This window comes from Colossoma macropomum, unplaced genomic scaffold (genome assembly GCF_904425465.1).
Source record: "Colossoma macropomum unplaced genomic scaffold, Colossoma_macropomum, whole genome shotgun sequence".
Classification (NCBI taxonomy): domain Eukaryota; kingdom Metazoa; phylum Chordata; class Actinopteri; order Characiformes; family Serrasalmidae; genus Colossoma; species Colossoma macropomum.
The window spans coordinates 26,657,427-26,670,307 of record NW_023494794.1 but is presented as its reverse complement, the minus strand read 5'-3'; the positions used below and the strand labels follow the sequence as shown (position 1 = coordinate 26,670,307).

The 12,881-nt window shown below is 39.5% G+C and overlaps 1 protein-coding gene across 3 annotated transcripts in view; it reads left to right on the top strand.

Annotated features, from left to right (window-relative positions):
• LOC118814867 (3'-5' RNA helicase YTHDC2) overlaps positions 1 to 12,373 on the top strand; it is a 52,608-nt gene extending 40,235 nt beyond the window's left edge. For all 3 annotated transcript variants that reach the window (XM_036580712.1, XM_036580713.1, XM_036580714.1), the window contains 4 exons: positions 1,676 to 1,879; positions 3,504 to 3,686; positions 9,506 to 9,577; positions 11,274 to 12,373. In XM_036580712.1, the coding sequence (XP_036436605.1) occupies positions 1,676 to 1,879; positions 3,504 to 3,686; positions 9,506 to 9,577; positions 11,274 to 11,279 (465 nt within the window). In that variant the 3' untranslated portion in view covers positions 11,280 to 12,373. The remainder of the gene's footprint in view (positions 1 to 1,675; positions 1,880 to 3,503; positions 3,687 to 9,505; positions 9,578 to 11,273) is intronic.
• The last annotated feature ends 508 nt before the right edge of the window (positions 12,374 to 12,881 follow it).

Sequence of the window (12,881 nt, the reverse complement as noted above, 5' to 3'; positions counted from 1 at the left end):
ACTGCTGTTTTTATCTCTCCTTCAAGTAGGATGGGAGTAGTTTTTTATATTGATTAAACTAGGATTGTCCATGTTTTTTGGGGGGGCAGGACCGAGAAAAATCGAGTCGTAGAGTAACTTTAATAATAGGTATTCAAGTACTCAGTGCATTATCACTGTAACATTAATGGGTAATTTAAGGGACTAGTCTAATAGGTTAGTGTTAAGCATGTGCTGTACGCATATAAAGATATTATTGGTTCCGAAAACATTTTCTACTATTTTTCCCATTGGATATGAACGTCTGTTGAAGCTACTATGTACCAAACACAAAAAAAATGCCAAAGTTTAACCTTTGAGATCAATAAAGTGTGTCTCATGTCTAAGTACCGTCATATAAGCCAGTCATTTCCTAGTGAACAGGCAGGATCAGTAGCATCGTTTCTGTTTGACAGTCGGCTTTTCTAGCTAAATCAGAATCAAGCTTTATTGGCCAGGTGTGCTTACACATACAAGGAATTTGGTTTTGGTTACAGGAGCTCACAGTGCACAGACAAACGTTTACATGTAGTGGATAAAATAAAATAATTAAATAAAATATGCATTCCTACCATCACTCACTCAAACACACACAGTCATACCTGTAAACCTTACGATGTGCAAAGTATGTCTTAAGTTAAAGTGCTGAGTGCAGCAGCAGTTAAAGGGTGTATAGTGGCAAAGAAAGGGGTCAGTGAGGTGACAGTCAGATAAGTGGGGTAATAAGGCAGGTAAGTGAGGTGCTAGAAGAGGCACTACATTTCCCAGAATGTAGAAAAGTTATATCGCGATAATTATCGCTATCGTTTTATCTCCCAGCCCTAGATGTAAGTAATCTGAACTCAATCAGAAAGTGGTGCGTCTTCACACCAGTGCTTTGAAAAGACCAGTGGTCAAATGCCTGCTCGCCCTAAATAGTGTGGGTAACACTTCTATGAATGTCACCTTTGTAAGCATCTATAAACACATTTATAACGTTATAATGTATTCATAAGGCATTATAAACATGGTTATAACTATATATAAAAAAGAATTACACTGAATTACACTTGAATTACACCATGTTTATTATACATTATGAATTGTTAATATAATGCATTATAAATAGTGTTAATAACATGTTATACTGTCAGTGCCAAAGAAGTCAGTTCCAGCTTGGAGAGTGTAAAGTAAAGACAAATACCAGGCTAACGGTGGTGTACATTGCCTTTCCCACATTGGGTAAAACACTGATGGCAGCTCTAGTTTAAACTCTGACATTTGAAGCCTGTAATGTGCTTTACTGTGAATGTTTTAGTGTTTCAGTAAATCCTTCAGTAAATACTTCAACTTGAAGCCTCACTCTGAACACTGGAGGAGGCTTTAGTACAGTACGCTTCACTTTACTTAGAGTGGACTAATACGACTTATGAGCTCTTATAATTTGTTATGATCAGTACTTATAATGTATTATGTTAACAATTCATAATGCATAATAAACGTGGCTATAATGTATAATGCATTTTTATAAATATATATAGCTATGTTTATAATGTCTTATGCATACATTATAACGTGTTTATAGATGCTTACAAAGGTGACATTCATAGAAAGTGTTTTTTTTATTTATTTATTGATATTGTTTCTGTACAGTCACATAACTTTTCATCCATTACAGTGTTCCAAGTCACCATCCCCGAGATGCCCTGCACCTGTCCGTTATTTCATCATGAAGAGCAGTAACCTTAGAAATATTGAGCTCTCCCAGCAGAGGGGCATCTGGTCCACTACGCCCAGCAACGAGCACAAACTCAACCGAGCCTTCCAGGAGAACAGCGTGGTCTTTCTCATCTTCTCCGTGCAGGGCTCCGGACACTTTCAGGTGCATCTTATGAATCAGAGCAGATAGAGTTTGTCATTCTACAGTATTGGTGAATTGGATTTGAACCTCGGTGGGCTGTTTTGATATGAGTGGCCTTTTTCTGTTTTGCTTGTAAAGGAATGTTCTCCTGGTTCTTCAGAAGGGTTCTGATTCTTCACTTGGTTGGTTGTGAATTATGCTGGCCACACTGCTTACCTCGAAATGAGGCTCTGGAAATGGTTTGCTTAGAAAATTATTAGAAATAATTAGAAGCATATTTGTTTCAGCATATTATGCATATTGTGAATATTATGAATATTGCAGAGCTGCAAAAAGTCACAGCACTGTTTGACTGTTTCTCTTTAATTGGTTAATTATATTTGATGTACTGAAATCCTCACTGGTTATGCCACCCCTCCAAATACAGGTGTACAGTTTTTTTGCCAGTATTGGGGACTGTACCGAATCAACATTGTTATAAAATCTCAGATATAGCTGCTTTTCTCACATCTCCAGCAGGAAACTTTTCCACAAAAGTAGAACAGTTTCTTGTAAAATTTCTCTTAACGTTCAATTTTTTACGAGGCTGAAGTCGCTTCTCATTCGCCAGCTGCTTGTTCTAATTTTCCCGTTCCACCTTAAATGGTGCCTGAGGCACCAGAATCTAGCTAACTATGCAGCTAACTGTTGCACCATTTAAGGTGGAATGTAAAAAAATTCAAACGAGAAGCTGGCGAATGAGAAGCGACTTCAGCTTAGTGACTTTTTAGTGTTTGTCAGTTTCTCGTTGCAGATTAAACGTATCAGGAAACCAGATGGAGTGATTATAAAAGTCCATTCGTCTCTAAATTATCAATGTTCGTCTTAAATCTTTCTCTTTACTTACTAACTAGGCGAGATTGTTGTCCGTGTTGCTATAGTGACCAGCAGTCCATCCTCTCTGGTTATGGCACCCCTCGAAATACAGGTGTACAGTTTTTTGCAGTGAATTAAGTGCCAGTATTGGGGACTGTACCGAATCAACACTGTTATAAAATCAGGCTATTTTAAAATGTAAAATTAAAAGAAAATTTGACGTGTTTATTCTATATTCCACTACTGTGTAGATACATCACTTAACACATCCTCTACAGAGAACACATTTCAGCAGAGTTTACTGTTTACTTGCTGAATATAACACATTAGGGAAAAATACACACAAAAAGTTACAACACGTTTTATATTTTGCTTTATTTTTTTCCAATATGCCAAATTTAGCAAATAAATAGACATTATGCACTAAAATATGCAGAAAACCAGTGTGTGTTCCCTGTAGAGGATGTGTTAACTTATTTTTACTTAGAAAATCAACAAAACGTGACTTTTGACCGAGGGGTGTTCAAAGTTTTGCATGTGACACTGTCACATTTATGGATTTGTTTGAAGTTTAGAAATAATTCGAAGAAATAATAATTAATCATTATACAAAAAATACCTCGGTCAAATAGTGGTGGAATTTGAGACTTCATGATGCACTGAATCATTTAAAAAAGAATCATAATCAAATTGATTCATTGTGAGTTCAGAGATTTAAACAGATTCTCTCTCTCTCTCTCTCTCTCTCTCTCTCTCTCTCTCTCTCTCTCTCTCTCTCTCTCTCTCTCAGGGCTATGCTAGGATGAGTTCAGAAATTGGTTCAGAGCGCTGTCAGGACTGGGGGTCCTCTGGGCTGGGAGGGGTCTTCAGGGTGGAATGGATCCGTAAAGAGAGTCTCCCCTTCCAGTTCACGCACCAACTACTCAACCCCTGGAACGACAACAAGAAAGTGCAGATCAGCAGAGATGGACAGGTGAGGTCCAAACCTAGAAGCCTTCCTGAGTGGTTGAGAGCTGATCTCAGTTTTACTTTTTCAGCACCTTTTAAATGCAGTCAAATAAATGAGATGGAAAGGAATTAAACGGTCAAATAAATCAATATGAGAAGAAATAAAGGGAAAAAATTACATTTACAGACTTTGGCAGACACTTTTATCCAGAGCGACTTGCAATTTGATTTTTACACAGGTAGGTGAAGGTGGTGTTGGGAGTCTTGCCGAAGGACTCTTATTGGTATAGCATAGGGTGCTTACCCAGGTGGGGGATTAAATCCCAGTCTACAGCATAGAGGGCATGCTGTCCTATGCGGATCTGGACTCATAGCTGATAAACTATGGAGATTTATTTAATTTTGACAGGGTGGTCCTGTTTTAATCGGCGGAACTTTTCTAGTCTTTACTGTAGCTTTAGCGGCCCGGGAGACTCACAGACCAATCACATGCGTTGTAAATGTCACACGTGACGCTACTCAGCCAATCAGATCTGTGCATTATGATGGGCTTTGAGCCTCGAGTGAGTGACGCACACACAGGGGAGGGACGAGGCGAGAAACAGCAGTCAGAGAAAGAAGTGAGTCAGATTATTTCACATGACGTTCTCTAAAAAGAGAAAACAGACAATAAATGGTGTTGAAATATGACTGAATTGTACTTTATTTGATTTGATATTCAGTTGTTGACTGTATAAGATGTTTATATTCCTACTAGGCTACTTCAGTAAACAGTATATGGCACTGAATCATGATGCAGGTTAGACGTTATGATGTTCTGGACCTTCGCTTGAGGAAATTTTCTTTGACTGGACCTTATTGAATTTTAATTAAATACCCCTGCCCTACACTATACCAACCACAAAAAAGAATCATAGATACATGCAAGACGGATAATAACACAGTATTTAGTTTAAGGCTGAAGTAGACCTATTATATTGCCTCGTTTTGACACGACCTTTAATGCCTCAGCATACTTCTTGCGGAGACGACGTTCGTCTGGCATAAGCAAAGCAAAGCAAAGTTTATTTCTATAGTGCTTTTTACAACAGGTGTTGTCACAAAGCAGCTTTACAAGGAAATCAGCATTACAGAAAGAAATCTGGGTCCAAGCCCCCATGAGCGTCGCCAGTGGCGATAGTGGCAAGGAAAAACTCCCTAAGAGAAACAGGAAGAAACCTTGAGAGGAACCAAGACTCAGAAGGGGAACCCATCCTCCTCTGGTCGACACCGGATAGTAAACATTGTTAGTATAAAGTATTATAGTACAAAAACGGGAAAAAACAGGTGGAGCAAATGATTAATTTGATTAGTTTAGTTCATGCAGCAGCAGCAGCAGCATCAGTGGGGTCAGGTTGTGAGGGTGAGGTTTGCACAGCGAGCAGTGGAACCCGATCAAGGCAGAAGAGGCAGCAGCATCAGAACGCAAAGGATGGACAGCTGTTCAACTCGGCAAAGGAAAGAAAGAAAGGAAAAACACACAGAGTCAGTTCTGTAATGGGTGATTGATTAATTTGATTAGTTTAAATGATTGATTAGTTCAAATGATTCATTTTGATTAGTTCATGCAGCAACAGCAGCAGCATCAGTGGGGTCAGGTTGTGAGGGTGAGGTTTGCACGGCGTTGTACAGCAGGAGGCTCAATGGTGGTAAGCCGGTCCATATAAGTGTACAATATGACGTAACTGTGGAGAAAACGAACAGCCGCAAACGTCGTGCGGAGGCTTCATTCCCCGTATCGCGCACATGGCTGCTGGGCGAACGCAAAAAAGCCTCTGATTGGTTGGGAAAAAAGAGGCGTGCCATGAAACAAAGATGGACGACTTTAAGAAGCTTCGTTTCACAAGAAGTACTCTGAGCGCTTTGGCAGACGCACCAATATTTCACTGTGAAATGCGATGTTAAGTCTATTATTCAGTAGTACTAATTAATGCTAAGTACCAAATATACAGGTTCTCTATATATTTAGGTTCATAAGAGGTCAAGGCTGAAGTTGGCTTTCTATTTGCCACCTTCTTGTTCGAATTTTCCCGTTCCACCTTAAATGGCGGCAGCATTCTGGATTCGTACGTCACCATAGTGCCATAGAACTGTGATAGAATCGTTTTCCACTAGTCATGAAACTTATACAATGTCATAGCATCACCTGCATTAGTGGAGCATGATCCGCTCAGACCAGCGCAACACACTAACACACCACCACCAATATACCTGCTCTGTGAGGGTCCATGGGGGTCCTGACCACTGAAGAACAGGGTAAAAGGGGGCTAACAAAGTATGCAGAGAAACAGATGGACTACAGTCTGTAACTGTAGAACTACAAAGTGCACCTATATAGTAAGTGGAGCTGATAAAATGGACAATGAGCGTAGAAACAAGGAGGTGGTCATAATGATATGCCTGATCGGTGTTCATAGTGTTTCAGTTTCTTTTTGCTCATAAACATCACTCATTGCTCCTTTAAGCCCTGGTGCAGATTGAGGCCATTCAGGCTCCTCCAGCTGTAAACGTCAGTTAGAGTTGCTTGTGGTCACGGATGTGCATGTTCAAGGGCAGGACTCTTGAATTTCACTGTCGTGATCGCCAAACAGCTTAGAAATCCGATGTGTTTTTGAGATGCTTTTACAAAAGCAGAGCTATTTATGATGTCTTTTTTCTGAAGGTCTGCTGGACACAAAGCTTTGTTGTTGAAGGGCATTTTTTCTACCACAATACAGTAAGTGGGTCACTCCATTTACTCTGACGAAGCAGCGCATGTGAAGGAGGCCTTCTTATCGCGGTCTCTGGGTTTATGTTCTGGACACAGGTTAATCCAAGAACAGTGAAGCGTGTGCTTTGATCACCAAATTAAGACTAAACTTAATCATTAAACTGCAACTGCAGACAATTTAATGCAGTAACAGTGTAACAGTGGCTTTGACCGGATGCATCCATTCATATTTAGATGTGTATTGAGTAGGATTTATTTATGGGAGCACCGACAATAAATTTTTAGGCCAGATTGTGATTTCTTTTACGGCTAAATTGGCCAATGGCTGATTCTTTTGGGGCGATTTTATTCGAGACTATTTCTCAGTCTCATTTCTTCTTTTTACCCTTACCACTTGTTTTTGAGTGTCACCCTAACCCCTTGGAACTGAGTTACAGGATAGTGGTTGAAATCTTCCCTCTGAATGGGACCCTCAAATAAAAGGGCATTACTTCATTAACAGCTACCAGCGCTGCTCTGTAGGCGACCCTGCCAGTCTGCAGTGACAGCAGAGGAGGGTAAAGTTCAGCTCCTCACTGCTGGGCTTTAGTTACATTTAGGGCATCATATGCCTTCAAAGAGGGGGGCAATTATGTATTACCCACCCCTAATTCTTCAGTGATATGAAGCTGAAGTCAGATATTCACCAGCTTCTTATTCGAATTTTCCCGTTCCACCTTAAATGGTGCAGCAGTTACATTCTGGCACTTCAGGCATCAGAACTGCTGGACTATTTAAGGTGGAACGGCAAAGTTAGCTAGCCAGCTACCGACACATTAGCATGCTAGTAGTGATTTTTTTTATGCTTGTTATGAAGAAAACGTCCATAATACACTGAAACGACATTAAACTAAGATAATACAGTGGTTATCGTAATTTTTTAACAGAGAAAATTCTCACATTTGTGGGTTTCTTTGGTCTCCTGTTCAGCCATCTTGCCGGTTTTTCTTTTTTTCCTCATATCACTCTGTTTGGAGTCTCTGAAAAACCTCAGTTTGGAGGGCTGTGTAGCCCTAACACTTCACCCTACCCCTCTATCTCAACAAGAATTGGGACACCCTACCCCTAGGCGTGAACGCGCAAAACAGAGGGCTAAGGGCTCAGTGTTAGGGGTGCAGGGTGAAATGGGACTGGGCCCAAGTCTCACGCCATGTGGGGTAAATGAACACATTAAACACACTAGCACATTTCCAGTGCTTTTTACTAGCCAAATTTGCAGCATCCAAATTATTTACTGGCATTTTAAACTGACTAATCAGTTTGATCAGTTAAATCAGCCTGTTTGAGTAATATGAATCAAATAAAGTGCTACCTTGAAAGTAAGTTGTAACTGGCTGTTCAGCGCAGTGAGTCATGCATAATTATGCTACAACATTTCATGTGATTTATGTCGTAAAATTGCAACACAGATCAGCCAGAGTAAAAACTATGAATTGGCTGATTGTCCATTTTATGTTTTGAGCAAATATCTGACAATTCCAGTCTTGGTTGATTCCAGTTGTGCATCCCTGATTTATATACAGCATTGTGGAAAAGACCCTTTTGTTTTTTCCAATTATCATTTCAATGTCAGAAACAATTTTACAGAAAATTTAATTTAATTAAGTTTAACAGAAAATTATTCTAAAGTCTCCGACACCAAGTATATCAAATCTCTCAGTATTTAACTTGTCCACTGTTTACGTTTGTGCACCCTACTGCCACTTTAAAGGGGAACTCCACCGATTTTTCAAACTTTCTGCATAATTAAACGATTGAAATGTAAACAGAGTCATTCAGAGTGGTTTGGTGTGAAACGCTCAGTTCTAGAGAAGCTGACCGAGTCAGAACTGTTCACAGTGGTGGTGATAGGAACCAGACGTCCACCTCTAAAAGCTCCCTCACAGATTTATGGAAACAACATTCCATATAAACTCAGAAGACTCGTGTAGGTTCACTGGTGGTTTTGGATAGTAAATAAAATGTCTATATTTGTGTTGTAGTCATGGCGACCCCTGGTTCCTATCACCACCACTGTAAAGACATCTGAACCATTTCACACCAAACCATTCTGAATCTCTCTGTTTACATCTCGAACACTATATTATGCGAAAGCGAATCGGTGGAATTCCCCTTTAACACTTCTATCAGTTAAAGATAGTTAAAGCTTTCATCTCTGAGACACAGAAGAAGCAGAAAATGCAACCAACTTTTAAAGACTGGATTTTGAAAAACTGAAAGCAAGAAAAGAAAAGAATGGCAGCTGTAATAAAAACAAAGGGTGAACACACTGAATAATGACAAATGAGATTATGTGGCTGTTGAGGCTTCCGTGTCATTTTCTGTTAAATATGGTTGTTTTTTTCTGACACTGACACAGTCATGCCTTCAGCTTCATGGGTGTTTTGACTGGAAATTAAATAAAAGGAAAGGGTGGCCTTTGACCTCTGCTCAGTTCTGTATATCGCTGCTGTCAGAAGAAAACCTTGTATCTCCATTTTAGTTGTTTTTCAGTTTTTGACATAATTTGAAAATACCTGTTGTTCTTTACATTGTGCGTAAATTTCATGATGAATGGACCAACAGAAATGACCCAAAATGACTAGGAAAAAATTCTGGTTCCATTGACTTACATTAAAAGTAAAGTATATTTTTTCCTTCTCCCTTAAAGTTACCATTTCGGAGATAGGAGGTTTTCTGCCGACAGCAGCGGTATGCATGTAGTACCAGCCAAATCAGTGTCTTGTGGATGTAGGAGAGTAGTATTGATATATTGTCAATAATTAATTTAATAAATTTTCACAACTGTCATTACTAATTTAATACGATTACAACTATTGGTCATTTAAACTGAATGTACAAAAAGCTGCATTGCTTAATTAACCCTTTGATTAGTATTTATTATTTAGTATTTTAGTATGTAGTATCTAGTAGTATTTACGCTTTGTTACGTCACAGTAACCTTTTGTTCTAGAGCCTATATGTTTTTTTTGTTTGTTTGTTTGTTTGTTTTATTTTGTTTCTGTTCATTAGATTCTGAAATCATGCTTATTTTTATGTCTCTTGCTGGTGTGCAGGAGCTGGAGCCACAGGCTGGGGCGCAGCTGCTACAGCTGTGGGATCGCATCTCCACCAAACAGCAGCATGAGGTACGTTGCCCTTGACTGGAGCTTAATCTGGTCCTTTGACAAAACACAGTAATTCATGATTGCAGTAATTTACCTTTTAGCTCTTAGAGGTCACAGTGATCACCTGTGATAGGAGAGGATAAAAAAAAGTGCTAATATTAATTCATTCACGTTCAGAAATTCTTAGGAAAGTGTGAATTCTAAAGCTGTGTTTACACAGCTGGTAAAAGTGGCCCAAATCTGATTCTCTCACCAAATCCGATATTTTGTTTGGCTGTTCACGTTATCTTTTAAATGTGATCTGTATGCGACATCAGTCTGAACAGATCAGCTCCTAAACTGACCCACATGCGCAAAAGAACAGAGCGTCACGCTGCTTCACGGCTCATCCTGAGGTAAACAATCACGACTGCCAACGAGCGCCAGTCGCTCCCGGAGGATCAGCTTCATCTTCACCAGCATCACAGGAGCCATCATGAAGCTTCACTGACTGACAGCTGGGCTCATCACCCAGAATGTGTTCGAGCTCGCTGTAAAAAGGGCGCGGTCACTTCTTTGGTTCACGTCCTCGGATTTTTAAACTTTGCTTTCAGACTTTAAACTGTTCTTTGACGCTGCAGCCTCGTTCTCCTGCGGCCGCGTTCGGACATTTCTTTCAGAATCTCTTCAAACACTGAGAGTTTTGGATAAATCTCTTCTAATTTTTTGTACAGAAATATCAGCTCAAATGTTTAGGAGTCTCAGCAGCGCAAAATTATGATGAATGTTGAGTTGGATTGACGTAAAGGCCACACGAATTCCGATCTGGCTGTTCAGACTGAGTCGCATTGCCGCAGATCGGATACGCATCAGATTTCAGTACCACACATGAAAGCGTCTCAAATCGGAATTGAAAATGTCAGATTCAGTGTGTTTATCTGTTCACACTGACACACAGACTCACATCTGTGTCACACATGAGGAAAAAGATCGGATTTGGGCCACTTTAACCTGCTGTGTAAACAAAGCCTAAACATACCACGTTTGGACATTATTATTATTTGAAGTAGTTACAAGTTATTGATGTTTGTCAGCCTTCTTAACCAGTAAAGGGGGTCAGAGAAAATCTAAATCTGTGGGCCAGAGACAAAAAGTTTTGATATCATTTTTAATTAATGTTGTGCTGTAACCCGAACTGATCATTGTTTATTCAAAATACGCAAAAACTTAAGCAGTAATCGAGGTGATCGACTTGTAGTCGACCTTGAAATATTACATGGACACTTGAAATATTAAAAATTTAAATGTCTACGTATTTGCTTGAACTAGACACCTGACGTCCTTTCTTCACTGCATGTTCATTAATACGTGGGCTCAGTTTCTGAGCTGAGCTGACGTTGAGTGTTTATGTTGATTGAACTGCAGCTGAAATGCACTTTGGTGATATGACTGGTATGGAATTGCACAGAATTGTGTAGAACTGAGGTGTAACTGCTGTGCCACAGATTGTTGTCGGGGTAGGAGAGTCGGAGCACATTACGTTGCAATGCATGCTGGGGACTGTAGTGAAGTACACTGTGAAACGGGCTAATATTAATAGAAAATTAAAATACTTTTGTGGGCCGGATAGGATCATGGCCTGATCTGGCCCGCGGGCCTTGTGTTTGACACATGGGCGTTAAGGATATTCAAGGGAACAGTTGAAAGATCTAACATCAAAACCTTTCCATTTTTCCAGCTTTGAAGGAAGATGTTGATGCCACTGCTGTGGACTGTGACCTCATGTACCTCATCAACACTCCAAGCGAAGCATAGTAAACAAAGGACTTCTGCTGCATTTTTCAGCCCAGTCGACGTGCCGCATTTGTAGCATTTGATCGAGTACCATGTGCAATAATTTAGAAAACAGAAAACCTTAAAAAGATTTAAAATATACTAACAGAACAGATGTTTCAGCATTGGCTGCCCATTGGCTGCTACTGTAAATGAATTTAAAGTCAACAGATTTTCTGTTCTCTTTTAGTGGAAAAGCGTCAACATTGTATATGTGGCAGTTGACCAAATGCTACAGATGTGGCAGGTTGAAAACAGATAAGGCTGAAAAACACTGGAGTATTCTTTTCACGTTTTCAAAAGGTACGCAACTCTAGTTCTAGACTCAAACACATTTCGTCCTCCTATCCTGTACCAACCCATTTTTCATGCTGCGGGGCCAGTTTTTATGTGCACTGTTTTACTTGCTGTGCAATTGTTCCTTTGCTGTCTATGATGGCTTGCACAGACACGAAATAACACTAATGTTGCCAAGTTTCTTGTTATAATGTGAATTCTACCAAGTATGTTTAGTTGACCCATAGAGATTGTTTAGCATATTTAAATGAACATATTAAGCATATTTTAATATGTGAAATGTGAGTCAAAAGGGAAGAAGCTCCATATATAAAACAAATTAACTTGTAAAGAACTGAAAATGGTGCGCGGTCATTCCCTTAAGTGTCATGTAGAAGTGCAAGATGTGAAATCATTAATCTGTGAAGAATCTCACTGAGAATGAAGGAAAAGGTGGTCATCACTGGCTGGACCGCTGTATACTTCGTCTCTGTTCTGCCTGTTTATTTTACGTTTAAGCTCCTGGAAATACGCAAGTTATGGGTAAGATTTCTCTCTCCCTTTTCCCTCTTTTAGATCATTTTGTTCATTGATTCATTACTTGAGCTTGGGAGAAGAGTCATCGACTTGATATGATATGCAGTGTTTGCCTGTTTTTATGGCAGAATTCAGGTTAATTGAAATAATTTAATTGTTCATAATAAATAAAGTTTCTTGTTCATTTCAAAATCGGTTTTCTCTCCCTGTCTGAGTTTTGTCCCTTTTTAGAGACCAACCTTCATTTTTTTAATTTCTACTTAAAACAGCCACTAAGTTGTTCGTTTTCAGGAGATATTTCTTCCATAAGGAAGACAGTCAAAAGAAAATAAGTGAAAAAAACAGGAATTTCCAAAACTGGAATGCTACAGAGAGAATAGGGGTGTTTTTACACTCGGACCGTTTCAGCATCTCAAGTGGACTCCTGGTTTTCTGACATCAAACGAACTCGAGCTACTCTAAACTGTCCCAAAAATAAAAAAAATAAACTGAACTTGGAGCACCTGTCGAGGTGGAATCAGTATGGATCATTTGTAGTTTGTTTTGTGGTCAGACGGTTCGAGTTGTTTTGCTTTATGGATCAAAGACCTCAAAGCTCACAGTACATACCCAGCCTCAGTCTTCCAGCACTTTAGTAGGTAAAAACAGACCAAAGGTCAAATACAGGGTGATTCAAAAAGATTCACCTGATTTCAAAATG